The sequence below is a fragment of the Trachypithecus francoisi genome, unplaced genomic scaffold (genome assembly GCF_009764315.1).
Source record: "Trachypithecus francoisi isolate TF-2019V2 unplaced genomic scaffold, Tfra_2.0 Lachesis_group3, whole genome shotgun sequence".
Lineage (NCBI taxonomy): Eukaryota > Metazoa > Chordata > Mammalia > Primates > Cercopithecidae > Trachypithecus > Trachypithecus francoisi.
The window spans coordinates 103,630,301-103,645,159 of record NW_022681468.1 but is presented as its reverse complement, the minus strand read 5'-3'; the positions used below and the strand labels follow the sequence as shown (position 1 = coordinate 103,645,159).

At 39.6% G+C, this 14,859-nt stretch overlaps 1 protein-coding gene and 1 non-coding gene across 16 annotated transcripts in view; one reads left to right on the top strand and one right to left on the bottom strand.

Moving 5' to 3' along the window:
* Positions 1-14,859, top strand: part of AKAP13 (A-kinase anchoring protein 13) — a 364,057-nt gene that overhangs the window by 261,861 nt on the left and 87,337 nt on the right. For 11 of the 15 annotated variants that reach the window (XM_033189117.1, XM_033189119.1, XM_033189118.1 and 8 more), the window contains 3 exons: positions 835-971; positions 10,212-10,582; positions 11,506-11,559. In XM_033189117.1, coding sequence (XP_033045008.1) covers positions 835-971; positions 10,212-10,582; positions 11,506-11,559 — 562 coding nt within the window. The remainder of the gene's footprint in view (positions 1-834; positions 972-10,211; positions 10,583-11,505; positions 11,560-14,859) is intronic. The other 4 variants (XM_033189126.1, XM_033189129.1, XM_033189128.1 and 1 more) reach the window with 1 other exon arrangement.
* LOC117071674 lies at positions 6,315-6,424 on the bottom strand. Its single transcript, XR_004432435.1, has one exon. It is a non-coding gene; the product is annotated as a U6 spliceosomal RNA (small nuclear RNA).

The window sequence follows — 14,859 nt, the reverse complement described above, 5'->3', positions numbered from 1 at the left end:
GGCTTGGTGGCATGTGCCTGCAGTCCCAGCTACTTGGGAGGGTAAGGTGTGAGGATTGCTTGAGCCCAGGAGGCGGAGGTTGAAGTGAGCTGAGATCATGCCACTGCACTACAGGCTGGGCAACAGAACGAAAACCTATCTAAAAATAAACAACACAAAACAAAAAAGCAAAGTTAATAAGAGAGAGTATCTTGCTTATTTCAAGCTACTAAGTTTTTAGGCTCCCTCCATTATACCAAGGTAGTATTTCTGTCACAGACCCCTCCCTCTGGCTTGCCAGGGTCCCTGTTCTAGTTATTGAACTGAAAACAGATTCTAAATGATATATTTTTCCACTTTGGCACATTATGCCCCCAATTTAAGAGCTATTTATGGTAAGAAAAGTTAAATTATATTTCTGTTATTACTCAGTAGAACCTGTAAGTTTAAAACAAACCGCATCACATAGTTGCTAGTAAAAGACTTTGGATTTTGAAGACAAAAGAAAAAAAATTCCCTAACTACTACGAGGAAGACATTACCGTTCAGGTATCTAAATAGAAGTAGAATATGCTTCTAAATCATCCTTTCATCTTTCTGTACCTATTATAAACATGGTAGATGCATGATTGTCCTGTAGGAGCTATATCAACCTAGAATTGGAGTAGCAGAACTACTAATTAGACTGTGTCCTTTATAGCTTCTTGATACTGAAAAAAATAAATAAACAAGAAGGAAAGGAAAAGAAAAGAGTGAGAGAGAGATTTAAAAGACTGGTTGCTGGGGTGAAAAGGAAGTGGTTCTTTTTGTTTTTTGTTTTATTTTCAATATTGGTGAATAAATTCTCTTTTTCAGAATGTGAGAACTTCCTGGATGTTAGACTGGGCAGAGTGTGTACCTCAAAACAAGGTGTACTTAAAAGAGAATCTGGGAGTGATTCTGACCTCTTTCATTCACCCAGTGATGACATGGACAGCATCATCTTCCCAAAGGTATTGTGTGAACCTTCCTTTCATTTTTGTCCCATGGCTTTCGTGTTCCTATTTGGGTTTCCCAAACTCTTTTCCACTTTTTCCCCTCTTGTGCTCATTGTCTTCCCAAGACATGTTTTTTCCCTAAATATGTAACTCCTGCTAGTAAGTTGTGATCCAGCTAGCCTCGTAGGGCCTCACTCACTCTGAGAGGTGTGTAAATGTTCTCTTGGAGACGGAAACGCCAGATTACCAGGGTTTAGAAAAAGGCATTGGGCTGGGCATGGTGGCTCATGCCTGTAATCCCAACACTTTAGGAGGCTGAGGTGGGTGGACCCCATGAGGTCAGGAGTTCGAGACCAGCCTGGTCAACATGGTGAAACCCCGTCTCTACTAAAAATATAAAAATTAGCTGGAGGTGCTCACTTGAACCCAGGAGGCAGAAGTTGCAGTAAGTCAAGTTCGCGCCACTGAACTCCAACCTGGGCGGCAGAACGAGACTCTGTCTCCAAAAACAAAAACGAAAACAAAAAAAAGGGAAAGAAAAAGGCATTGGCCAAAGTGATGTAATGTGAAATTGTGGCTAGTTAAATGCAGATTTTGAAGCTCACATAGGAGTCAAAAGAAATGGAAGTTCCTTTAGAATTAATTAAGTCAGATGACAGTAAACACTTCTCAGTGGGCAGCAAGGACCGCAGCTCAGACTATATGATGTCATATGTATAAACCAGCTGTAGAGTCATTTCTGGTTAATGTGTTTAGGCCTGAAGCTTCCTGTTGAGTGTGGTCATACCACTTATCGTCATCTAGCCTGCTTAATTGGAACTTTCTAGATCTCTGCGATGGAGCCCTTCCACATGAATCAGCTCACGTTTGCATATAATTTGAGACTGTCTAAGGGAGGTGGGGAATGGGGGCAGTTTGCTTTCTTTTGCTTATGTTTGTTTCTAGTTGCAGCAAGTTCTGTTTTGTTCCTCTGAGAAGAATAGAGGGCTTTCCCACAGCAGAGATGGCAAATGCTACTCAATTATATGCCACAAGTGGTTTTCTTAATGGTAAGGAGGTGAAGAGGCAGAAACACTGTTGCATCTACCAAGGCGGTTCCTTCTAGTTTTATAATGAGCTCGGAGAAGTGGTGAGGGCAATTGTGTTAGTGGGTGATTAAGTTGTCCAAGATGGTGAATGATGCTGTGTAGAAGTTACAAGAATAGGCCTGGTGTGGTGGCTCATGCATGTAATCCCAGCACTTTGGGAGGCCACGGTGGATCACTTGAGGTCAGGAGTTCGAGACCAGTCTGGAAATGGTGAAAACCCATCTCTACTAAACATATAAAAAAAATTAGCCGGGCATGGTGGCGTGTGCCTGTAATCTCAGCTACTTGGGAGGCTGAGGCAGGAGGATTGCTTGAACCCAGGAGGTGGAGGCTGAAGCAAGCCGAGATTGCACCACTGCACTCCAACCTGGGCAACAGGACTGAAACTCTGTCTCAAAAATAAAAATAAAATAAAATAAAAAAAGATAAGTTACAAGAATAGAGACCTAAAGATTTGGGAATCAGGAGCATATCAGTGCCTCTGTGAATGTACCCTGTGTACCTTCCTTTCATTTTTGGCCTTCCCTAAGGCCAAAATGAGCCACCACACCTGGCCTATTCTTGTAACTTCTATACAGCATTTTTATCTTGAGCACATTGTCTTCCCAAGTTCCTTGGAAAGACTTATTTAATATGATGCAACCTTAAGGATTTCTATCATTGTTACTCATAGTGACTTGACAAAAAATTCTATGAAGTAAAAACTCCACATTTAGAAGATCTGCCTTTCTCTTTTTACTTAGGAATAGAGAAATCAATAGTTTTATTTTATTTTATATTTTATTTTATTTTATAATATCAGAGTTTAGGTAATTTCCACTGTGACTTTGAGGTTTTAATTGTAAGGAATTCTATTCCCTGCAAGGAGAATACCATTCTGAAGATATGTGTCGCTAAAAACATACTGAGATAAACAGATTAGGTAGTATCTCTAAGTTCCAGCTTTAAAATGGGATCATTGATAATCACTGAAACTAGGTCATGGATATACAGATATTTGTTAAACATTTATATATGTTTGAAAATTTTAATGTAAAAAGTTTTTTTAAAAAACTGAAGTGTCTTCATTAAGAAACACTTGCTTGCAACCTCCTAGGTGCATGACAGCTTGTACCTGAATATTACCATCTCTGCAGACTCAGAGTTACTTCTGGTCACTTAACTGAATGGTTTTCCTAGCTAAGGATAATTAGAATTTTCTATATTTCTCCTTCTTAGTTTCCCAGAACCATTTACGAAATTGCTCATATAAATGACCTGCGCTAGATTTGGGAGTTGTTTTTTTTTTTTCCAAGAATACTAGACAGACATAATTTTTTAAAGTTGAAGAAGGCCAGGCATGGAGGATCTTAGCATTTGGGGAGGCTAAGGCAGGAGGATCACTTGAGTCAAGGAGTTTGAGATCAGCCTGAGCCAACATAATGGGACTTGTCTCTACAAAAAAATACAAAAATTAGCCGGACATGGTGGTGCCACCTGTGGTCCCAGCTATTCGGGAGGCTGAGGTGGGAGGATCACTTAAGTCCAGGAGGTTAAGGCTGCAGTGAGCCATGATGGCGCCACTACATTCCAGACTGGGTGACAGAGCAAGACCCTGTCTCAAAAATAAATAAGTAAATAACACCTACATTTTATACCAGACTACTTAGGGAAAACCAGAAACGGCAGGTTCACTTTCACCTCTTCATGCGTGCTTGAGAATGTCTAAATGGCCTGAGAAGAGATGGGGAGGATTTTTCTCTTAGTGTTTTTGCTCTACCAAAGTAGCCTGTGACCAGGAGAGGTTTTGCAATAAATGTTTGCTCTAGCATTAATGAAACCAAGGGCTGACTTACAAAAAGGAGAGAGATAAACTAATATTGACAGGATACTTACTGTACAGTAGGTACTGAACTAAATTTTTAAAATATTTGATCTCAGTTTGTTGCCCATCAACCCTGATGAGTAGGTGGTTTTATGCTCTTGAGGAAATAGAGGCACTGATGGGTAAAGAAATGTATCCAAAATTATTTAGTGGGTGAGCAGCCAGCTTGAGGTTTGCATCTAGGCCTGACTCTAAAATCCATTCATTTTTTATTTTATTCTCAACCTCTCCAAACCTGCTCTAATAGCCAGTGATTAAATAAAAGTGTGGCACTGGCAGATAGGCCATCAGCTGCTTCCTTAAAAGTCGTCCTTAGTGGTCATCCGCAGAGGGTGCTATGCAAAATATCAAAATGTCTTGCAGTTTGTTCCCAGGTTCTAACCCTCTTCTCCTTCTCTAAAAAATAATCTGTAGGCAAGAGATTGCAACATCTTTTTCTGTGAACCATGAGTGGTACATGAGGTCACTTCCTTCAGCCATTTGTGTGGCTCTGGCCTCACAGAGGTCTTTAACAGCCCGTAATGTTTGTTGTGACCTTTTCACCTTAACCCTGTCTTTCCATTCAGTATGCCTCCTGGTAAACTTTTTAGTGAGTGTTATGAGCTTCATGTTTATTCTAATGAATATGTATGAGTTCCTAAGGTCTTTAATCAACAGCATAAAATTTAGATTTTGTTTTTAAAGTGAAAAGAAATCCTAGGATTCTTTTTGGCACTAGTACGATTATAAAATATAATGATCTAGGCCACTCTACTATCCAAAAGGGTAATTAAAGTCTACAGGAAATATTAATAGTTGCTGCCTCTCTTCCCAAAGAGAGGTAAATCAAAGCCCTTCCATGTATTTTTTCCCCCAGGTTAGTTAGAAGATGTATCTACAATTGATTTTTAAAAAATCAAAATGAATTATGTAAGATACAAAACCTAAAGGGAACATCCTTCTTTAATGTGTTGTAGTTTTTCTCAGGTCCTTGACCCCCAAGCCAAAAAAATTACTTAAAAAAAAAAAACAAAAAACCTTTTTGAGATAAAAGTAAATGTAAGCCAGGCACGCTGGTTCACACTTGAAATCCCAACACTTTGGGAGGCTGAAGTGGAAGGACTGCTTGAGTCCAGGAGATTGAGACTAGCCTGGGCAACAAAGTGAGAACCTGTCTCTACTAAAAAATTTAAAAATTAGCCAGGCATGGTGGCACACGTCTGTAGTCCCAGCTACTTGGGAGGCAGAGGCGAGAGGATCACTTGGACCTTAAAATTCAATGCAGCAATGAGCTGTGATTGTGCAACTGCACTCCAGCCTGGACAACAGAGGGAGACACTGTCTTAAAAATAAATAAAAGTAAATGTATTTACAGAATCCTAATTAAGAAAACTACAATTGCAGCTGGGCATGGTGGCTTATGCCTGTAATCCCAGCACTTTGAGAGGCCGAGGCAGGCGGATCACTGGCAGTCAGGAGTTCAAGACAAGCCTGGCCAACATGGTGAAACCCCATCTCTACTAAAAATACAAAAATTAGCTGGGCATGGTGGCAGGCACCTGTAATCCCAGCTACTCGGGAGACTAAGGCAGAAGAATTGCTTGAACCTGGGAGGTGGAGGTTGCAGTGAGCTGAGATCGTGCCACCGTACTCCAGCCTGGGCGACAGAGTGATACTCCATCTCAAAAAAAAAAAAGAAAGAAAGAAAACTACAATTGCCTATGCACAAGTGCTGAAATTATTACAAATTTAAAACTGTGAACCAGTGGTAATGCTTGTAATCAGGTACTTTTCTTAAAATATTGAACATAAATGGATTAAGTGGTTGGCATGTGTTAGGTGTTTAAAATGTGAACTGTTGTTTTCCAAGGTCCATAGTAGAGTGCCTTGTGTATTATTATAAATAATAATAATAAATATTTGGGAATAAATGGAGATTAAAGGACTAGTATTTTGGCAGTATTAAGCATGATTTCTTCAAGTATAGTAACAAGATATAAAGTATGCAGCAGTTTTTGTAATTCTATGTATATAATGTTTATACCTCTGTATACACTTATGTGTCCATACCTGTATAATGTAACTCTGGCTGAGAAAGCCAGTCAGGCATTTTCCCCAACATTTTATTAAGAAAATATTGAAGCATATCGAACATTTGGAGAATTGTACAGTGAACACCCATATACCCACTACTTAGATCCTACAATTAACTTTTAATTGTATTTGCTCTGTTATGTAACTATGTATCTGTCCATCCTTCTGTCCACCCAGTTTGCCTAAATTCTTTGAGGTAAGTTACAGATATCAATATACTTCACCTCTGAACACTTAGAATTCAATATTTGTTTATAGGCTGATTGGGTTTTTTGGTAAAATTTATATACAGTGAAATGTACAATCTTGAGGGTACCGGTCAGTGACTTTTAAAAAAAACTTTAATGACCGCTTCACGAATGTGTGCATCATCCTTGCACAGAGGCCATGGTAATCTTCTGTGCATCGTCCCAATTTAGTATATGTGCTATCAAAGTGAGCACCCATCGGTGACTTTTGATAGAAGCCTTCATTCACCTTTGTACCCAGCCTGCAACAGGATACAGACTGTAAGCATTGCTTTGGAGTTGCCTCATGTCTTTTCTCAGTCAGTCTGCATTCACACCCTCTCAAGGCAACAGCTGTCTTAATTGTTTTCCCACCACAGATTAGTTTTCTCTGTTTCAGAACTTCGTATAAATGGAATCTAAATAATATCATTTCTCTTGAGTAAATACCTAGAATTCAAATTGTTAGATTATATGGTAGGTATAGGTTTAATTTGCTACGAAACAGATCTTTTCCCAAGTGGTTGTACCATTTTACATTTTCACCAGTGATGTTTTGTTTTCCTTTTTCAAGCAATAACCACCAATTCATAGTAAGAGCTGCATAGTGCAGTAAAAATGCTGAGTATAAGAATATTATGCTGTGTGAACTTTATTCTTACCAGATGTACAAGACTGTAGAAATCATGTAGTTTTAGTGAGATCAGAGTTAAAGCACATATTAGGAAGAAAGGCTTTGTGTTGAGAATATATTCTAGACAGAGCTCTTTGTTTTTAAAATATGTATAAATAAGCCACCAAAGATTTTCCCACCTTATTTTAATGAGTCTCAAAAGGGTAGATGGTTGCTTTATAAACTTCAGATTGGTAAAGTGCCAGAGAGATAGCAGACCTTTTTTTTCAAGGCAAAATCCTTCCAAGATTAGATGCCAGTGAAGAAGCACCTATACAACTGTCTGTGAGTTATTTCCAAACTGAGAAGAGCTAACTTGTAAGAAGGCTGTATGACAAATTAATAAATGGAAACTTTAACTCAACATTTTTGTTTGCTTTGAAGCCTTTCTTGTGTGTTTTAGAGCAGGCTTTTTACACATTTTGCTTTATTGATGTTCATTCTGTTTGTCCCTTGATATTATTTTGAGAATTAGACATTTAGGCAGCTAAGGGTGAGTATGTTAGCTTCCTAGGGCTGCTGTAACAAATTACTGGTAGTGGGGTGGCTCTAAACAACAGGAACTTACTTAGTCCCAGTTCTGAAGGCTGGAGATCCTAATCACTGTGTCAGTGGGGCTGCTTTCCTTCTGTAGGCTCTGAGAGAAAATGGTCTCTCTCCTAGTCTCTGGTGCTTGTTCACAGTCCTTGGTGTTCCTTGGGTTGTAGATGCTGCACTCTAATCTCTTCCTCTGTCTTCACGTGGTATTCTCTCCTGTGTGTCTTTTTGTGTCTCTTCTCCTCTTGCAAGGACACCATTCATATTGGATCTGGGGACATTTTGGATCCACCCTACTCCAGTATAACCTCATCTTAACTAATTACATCTGCAAAGACCCTCTTTCCAAATAAGGTCACATTCTGAGAAGGACATGTATCTGAGGAGGACACTATTCAACCCAGTACAGTGAGAAAGCCGAGACATTCACAAGACCATTTACATTGTCCTTGTCCATGGAGAGTTGCTCCGTGAATAGGACCCCCTTAGGAAGCCCCCAAGTCCCTCACTCACTTAAAAAGCATAGTCAGTTATTTCATTTTAAAATAATACCTACCACAATTTAGAATTTACTTGGTGAACCATAGTTTTATTTTACAGAGTGACCCAGTGAAGGGACTTTTCTAATACTGACTTTGATGTCTTGTTCTTACAGGATTTTAAAAAGATGATTGAGATACCAGAACAGGGCAGTTTGAGTTGAAATCAGCCTGGGTTCAAATCTTGACTCTGCTGCTCATGCCTGAGTCCATTGGAAAATCTGGGCCTCAGTTTGATCTGTCTGGTGATCCCCATGCATCTTCTCTCTCATTCACATCTCATACATTACTTAAAAAACAATCTAGGAAACTGGATTCCACAGAACTGGAAAAAGAAAGCCTTCTTATTAGCTTCTGAGATCAAGCCCAAAAGGTAGAAAGGGTGCTTTTAGAAGGTAGTATGCTTTTGAACTATTACGTCAAACCTTTAAAAAGAGTCTCCTTATAGTATAGAGCTTGTTTTCTATTCCAAAGCCAAAAGATTTTCATAATTTTTTTCTCTTTCTTGAAAATCGTAAGTTTTTTTACCCTTAATTAAAATATTGAGTAGGCTAATTAGGAAAATATTGTGAAAAAGGGAAAAAGAATTACAAAATGCCCTTTCCTGTTCCCTGCCCCCATCCCATAAGAGTGCGAAATAGCTATTAAGACAGTGCCCACATCTTAAGTATGATCAAGCATATCTTAGACACTTCTTTTGGTCTTTTGGGTACCATGAAGCTCATCTTGCCCTCACCCATCAAATTCTGTGTTCTGGTGTCTCCCTCCCTTGCTCCCTCTCGGGTTCAAGAGATTTTCCTGCCTCAGTCTCCCCAGTAGCTGGGATTACAGGCGTGAGCCACCGTGCCTGGCCACTGGTATGTTTTGACAAGTGGAAAATGTCAGGCTACTAGAACAAAGTTACACAGAACCTATTAGGCAGAGGTTAGCCAGGAAAGAGCATCATCACTTTATCAAAGACCTCATTGCCAGGACTGATTATTTAATGTATGATTTGGCCTCATAACACTCAGCCAGTTCTCAGTGAAATGAGAAAAATGTATAGCTTTCTTCCATTTAGACATTTGTAAAAGTACTTAGGCATTTTTGGCAAACTTTAGGAGGGGTCATAAGCTATTCCACATTTTTCAGAAGGCCACTAAAAACAACCACAGAATTGCTTTTGGAATGTTAATTTCAGCACATTATTATTGTAGCCAAGCAGACTGCTTTGTTTTCAGTTAAAGCTTGTAAAAAAAAAATTAAATCTAACACATTATGAATTTAGTTTTCATATAGAAAAAAACCCAGAGACAAATGGATTCCCTTCATTGCAGTTGGTGATATTGACTGAAAGAACTAACATAAATTTGATCTTTTTCCTCTTAAAGAAAGAAAAAAAATGGGCTGGTCACAGTGGCTCAAACCTTTATCCCAGCACTTTGGGAAGCCAAGGCAAGAGGATTGCTTGATCCCAGGAGTTCAAGACCATCCTGGGCAACATGGCGAAACCCTGTGTCTTAAAGAAATACACACAAAAAATTAGCTGAACATGCTGGCACTTGCTTCTAGTTCCAGCTACTCAGGAGGCTGAGGTGGGAGGATTGCTTGCGTCCAGGAGGTCAAGGCTGCAGTAAGCCATGATTTCACCATTGTACTCCAGCCTGGGTGACACAGTGAGACCCTGTCTCAAATTGGAAAAAAAAGAAAGAAAAAATGATGTACTTCTAGTCTAGTACCTCTAGTGAAAGGTATAAAGAGGATAGACCTAGGCCGGGTGGGGTGGCTCACACCTGTAATACCAGCATTTTAGGAGGCTGAGATGGTTGGATCACTTGAAGTCAGGAGTTAGAGACCAGCCTGGCCAGCATGTGAAACCCTGTCTCTACTAAAAATACAAAACTTAGCCAGGTATGGTGGTGCATGCCTATAATTCCAGCTACTTGGGAGGCTGAAGCAGGATAATCTCTTGAATCCGGGAGGCAGAGGTTGTGGTGAGCTGAGATGGAGCCACTGTACTCCAGCCTGGGCAACAGAGTGAGACTCTGTCTCAAAAACAAACAAAAAGAGGGTAGATCTAGACGGTTTCTTTTCTAGAGTCCAGGGAGATTTGAATCCAACTGTGATCATCCTATTAAAAAAACAATTCTCTGAGGCCAGTCATGATCTTGCCTGCCTGGAGCCCACTGAGAAGCCATTAGCTTGATCTAGAATAACTGAGGCTATCTGATTGGCCCTGCTGGCTTCAACCATATGTGCTTTCTCTCCATTACAGCCGGAGGAAGAGCAGTTGACCTGTGATATCACCGGATCCAGTTCATCCACTGATGACACGGCTTCACTGGACCGACATTCTTCTCATGGCAGTGATGTGTCTCTCTCCCAGATTTTAAAGCCAAACAGGTCAAGAGATCGGCAAAGCCTTGATGGATTCTACAGCCATGGGATGGGAGCTGAGGGTCGAGAAAGTGAGAGTGAGCCTGCTGACCCAGGCGACATGGAGGAGGAGGAGATGGACAGTATCACTGAAGTGCCTGCAAACTGCTCTGTCCTGAGGAGCTCCATGCGCTCTCTTTCCCCCTTCCGGAGGCACAGCTGGGGGCCTGGGAAAAATGCAGCCAGTGATGCAGAAATGAACCACCGGAGGTGAGATGGGAGGCAGTTTGTTTAGTGTCTCAGTGTGTGCTTGCTTTTGAGAAGCTTCTGATTTGTGTTATTGTTGGTAAACGAATTTAGAGACCCCATAGTATAGAAGAAAGAATATAGGCTTTGGAATCAGGAAAATCTGTGTTCAGACCCCAGCTCCATAATTTACCATGTAAATGACCTTGGGCAAGTCACCTGACCCCTCTAAGCTTTAATTTTCTCATCTGCAAAATACCTTCATTATTATTTTTAATAATACAGTGAAATGTGATTGTCATATAGTGAGTGTTTAGTAAATGGGAACGTTTATTCTTACCACATTAATGAAACTTATGAATGAGAAAATATTGGAGGCAGTAGTTTCATGTCAGCTTTGAATTAAGAAACAAACATGAAGTCTTATAGTCAGTCTAGTACTGAACTGAGACTAGAACTCTACTTATTTTCATTCTGCATAATGTCATGGGATCTCCCGTTTGAATTTATTGCTAAGGCTTACCTAGGACCATTGTCCTAATACCTCTGAAGATAATGGAATGAGAGTGAGGTTTTAATTAATTTGACTAATTCTTATAGTGTTACCTGCATGTAGTATAACCTGAATTTTAAAGTGTTAAGAAAAACCCCTTTAAAGCTTTGACTGGTAATTTTTTTCTGGTTCTTTAATAATTTAATAAACTTCATAACTTTTGCCATCTGATTAACTCCTTGGAGCAAGGGGAGGAGCAAAGTAGCCCTCCACAGAAATTGTCAGTCCCTTTTTGTCCTGATGTTTTTCTCATTCCACATTCCTTCATTCTCTTCCCTGTGCCATTTCTCTTTGAGCAGTGTCTCTCTCCCCAGTGTGGTGTCTGTATGTTTCATGCATTTGTATCCCATTTTGTTTCACCTGCAACACTGACCTCTTCACCATTCATTTTCAGTTCAATGCGAGCTCTTGGGGATGTTGTCAGGAGACCTCCCATTCATAGGAGAAGGTACAGAGTTCGTTAACTTGATGGACTAACCATGTCACCTCTGAGCGTATACTAACAAGCATCTCATTCTGCTTAATCCATGATTGGACCATCTACTTTTAAGTAATGTCCCATCTAATTCAGGCAAATAAAATATAGGTACTTATTAATTGCCAATGTCCATTTTATATGAAATGGTTTCTTTAATTTGAAGTTTTATCCTATTTTATCTTTTTTAAAAATTATTTTTAATTTTTTCAATCTTGTGCTTATTGGTGTTCAGATGACTGTGATAATAGGGTCTCACCCAGCTTTCTCTAGAAGAGTTCGAAGAATTGTCTATGTCGTGCCTATTTAATGGACCCTAGGGAGTACTATTTTTTTCTTCTCCACAAAAGAAAAACCAGGAATGTGTGTGTGCTTGTATATAGGCCCTGAAATATTGTCAACACATTCTTTAATAATGTAATGAAAGACTTTATTACCAGGCCACCTGGCATTTTCCATTCCATTGTGGATGTAGTCATTTCTTAAAGCAAGTCAGAGGCATAAGTTCATCTCTTGGCCTTTGAATTCCTTAATTAGTATTTGTCAGGTAATATTTTGAAGCTAAAAAGAAATGATTTTTAAGCTGAGAAGTAATTTCTAGTCAGATTGCTAATTCGCTTCAAATTTTGCATTGGATTTTCTTTAGAAGTCATTAGTGACCTTTTTTCCCACTGTTCAGAAAAATGTTTAGAAATCCAAAAATTGCCGGGCGCGGTGGCTCAAGCCTGTAATCCCAGCACTTTGGGAGGCTGAGACGGGCGGATCACAAGGTCAGGAGATCGAGACCATCCTGGCTAACACGGTGAGACCCCGTCTCTATTAAAAATATAAAAAACTAGCCGGGCGAGGTGGCGGCGCCTGTAGTCCCAGTTACTCGGGAGGCTGAGGCAGGAGAATGGCGTGAACCCGGGAGGCGGAGCTTGCAGTGAGCTGAGATCCGGCCACTGCACTCCAATCCAGCCTGGGTGACAGAGCGAGACTCCGTCTCAAAAAAAAAAAAAAAAAAAAAAAAAGAAATCCAAAAATTAGGGTTATATTACTGCCAGTTTCTCATATTAGGAGACATTTGTAAAGAAGTATTTTTAACTATTAGCTGAACCTGTGTTTTGGGAAGTAGGCGAATAGTGATCTTTCCGACTTTGTCTTTTCCAAGTGGATGCTTTCTTTAATTCCAGATTTTAGGCAAGAAATTGAGCTTAAATTCAGATGTTCTCATGAATTTCAGATAATCATGATTCCTATGAAATTGTTCTTCCAGCAAATAAGTTGTTAAACAAGTTTTAACCCCATCTCTACTAAATGCTCTTCCGTAGAAGGTTCTTTGGAGGTACATTTGTCTGGGTCCTTATTAAAGCTCTTCAATATGAGCTTTTTAAAAACATATCTTTGATGACAAAGTGGGAGACGACAGATTGCTGGATGCAGTCCGAGTTAGTGTATAGATGTGCCTGTCGTCAACAACTCCAGCCAGTTTCATCCCTAGTGAAACTTACTTTTGTAGGAAGAACGTAATGTATAATTTAAAATTTTGTAAAATTGAAACATTACAACAAGTATTATAAGGCAGGGGGAGGGACATTTGTTGTTTTTTAATCTAGAACTTTCCAAATCTCAAAGCCAAAGAACTGCTAAATATTACCCCTACTAATTGAGAAATTGAGGAAATGAAGATGCTTTCAAAAATATCCTTAATTATGAAAGGAGTTTTCTGTTACCAGAAAGGGCAGACATTGTAGACCATCTGCAGCTGCCTTCCTGGTTCCTTAGAAAAGCTGTTACATCTTGGCTGAACACAGTGGCTCACGCCTGTAATCCCAGCACTTTGGGAGGCTGAGCCAGATGGATTGCTTGAGCCCAGGAGTTTGAGACCAGCCTGGGAAACATGGTGAAACCTCATCTCTACTAAAAGCACAAAAATTAGCCAGGTGTGGTGGCACGCGCCTGTAATCCCAGCTACTCAGGAGGCTGAGGCAGGAGAATTGCTTGAACCCGGGAGGCAGAGGTTACAGTGAGCTGAGATTATGCCACTGCACTCCAGCCTGGGTGACAGAATGAGTCTGAGTCTCAAAAAAAAAAAAAGCTATTATGTTTGTCTTCCTGCCTCCCTATCATTTTTCATTCTCTTCATGTTAAATCTCTTCACAGTATTCCACATCATTGTCATATCCTGAAAATAAAGAAACTTAAATCTGTAGAAGGAGACTATTTTTAAGAATGATGGTTTGGCAGTGTATGTTCAGTTACTGATGTGCCACGTTCTGTTTCTAAAAAAAGAAGTTGGATATTTAGGTAAAAATATGCCTGTTTATTAACTGGCGATTTAAAATTTAATAATGTCAAAGAACGGACTTCTGAGTCTTATGTGTGTTTGTAAAATATATATCTTCTCACACAAGTAAATTGTGTCAGTGTCATCCCGCTTACCAGAACAGCGAAATGTCTCCACTATATTTTTACTTTCTGCTTCTGCACTTGTAAGCTTTATACCACTAATTTAATCTGATTTAAAATGCTTTATACTATTTAATTTTAAATGATATGGTAAAGATTTTTTTAAAGAGCCATAGGGGTAGCTCTTACATCCTCCCACCATTTTCCTTGTCTCCTTTCTCCAGCCAAAAACCCCACTTGACAACAAAACAAAATTATTAGATATATCCAATATACCTAATTTTTTTGGTGCCAGGCCTTCCCATCTGCAAGATTCTGGAGGGAGCCAAGTGGTTTTACTGTTGTCCACAAACTCTGCTTTTATCTCTTCTCAGAAAACAGAAGCACCTCACCTAGAACTTTATGGCCCAGGTAGCAGGGTATTTTTTAAATGATAGTTTTTGTTAATAAAAATCCTGACGTTTCCATGCAGTTTCCTTTATAGAGCACACAATATTTTGAATTGATTATTGTTTTAGCTAGTGGTGTTTACTTAGCATTTCCAACCCCACATTTTCCATCCCTGCTACTTGAGAATAGACACCCTTAGTGGGATATTCAAGGAAGTAGATGATCAGATGGATTTTTTTTTTTAATCTTTCAGGAAAAATGGATACAAGCTTAAAATTAAAAAGATACATTTCTAACTTAGTGCCATAGAATTCCTTTTTAAAAAATTTTTATTTCGGCCAGGCTCGGTGGCTCAAGCCTGTAATCCCAGCACTTTGGGAGGCTGAGGTGGGTGGATCACTTGAGGTCAGGAGATCGAGACCAGCCTCACCAACATGGTGAAACCCCATCTCTACTAAAAATGCAAAATTAGCTGGGTGTGGTGGCACATGC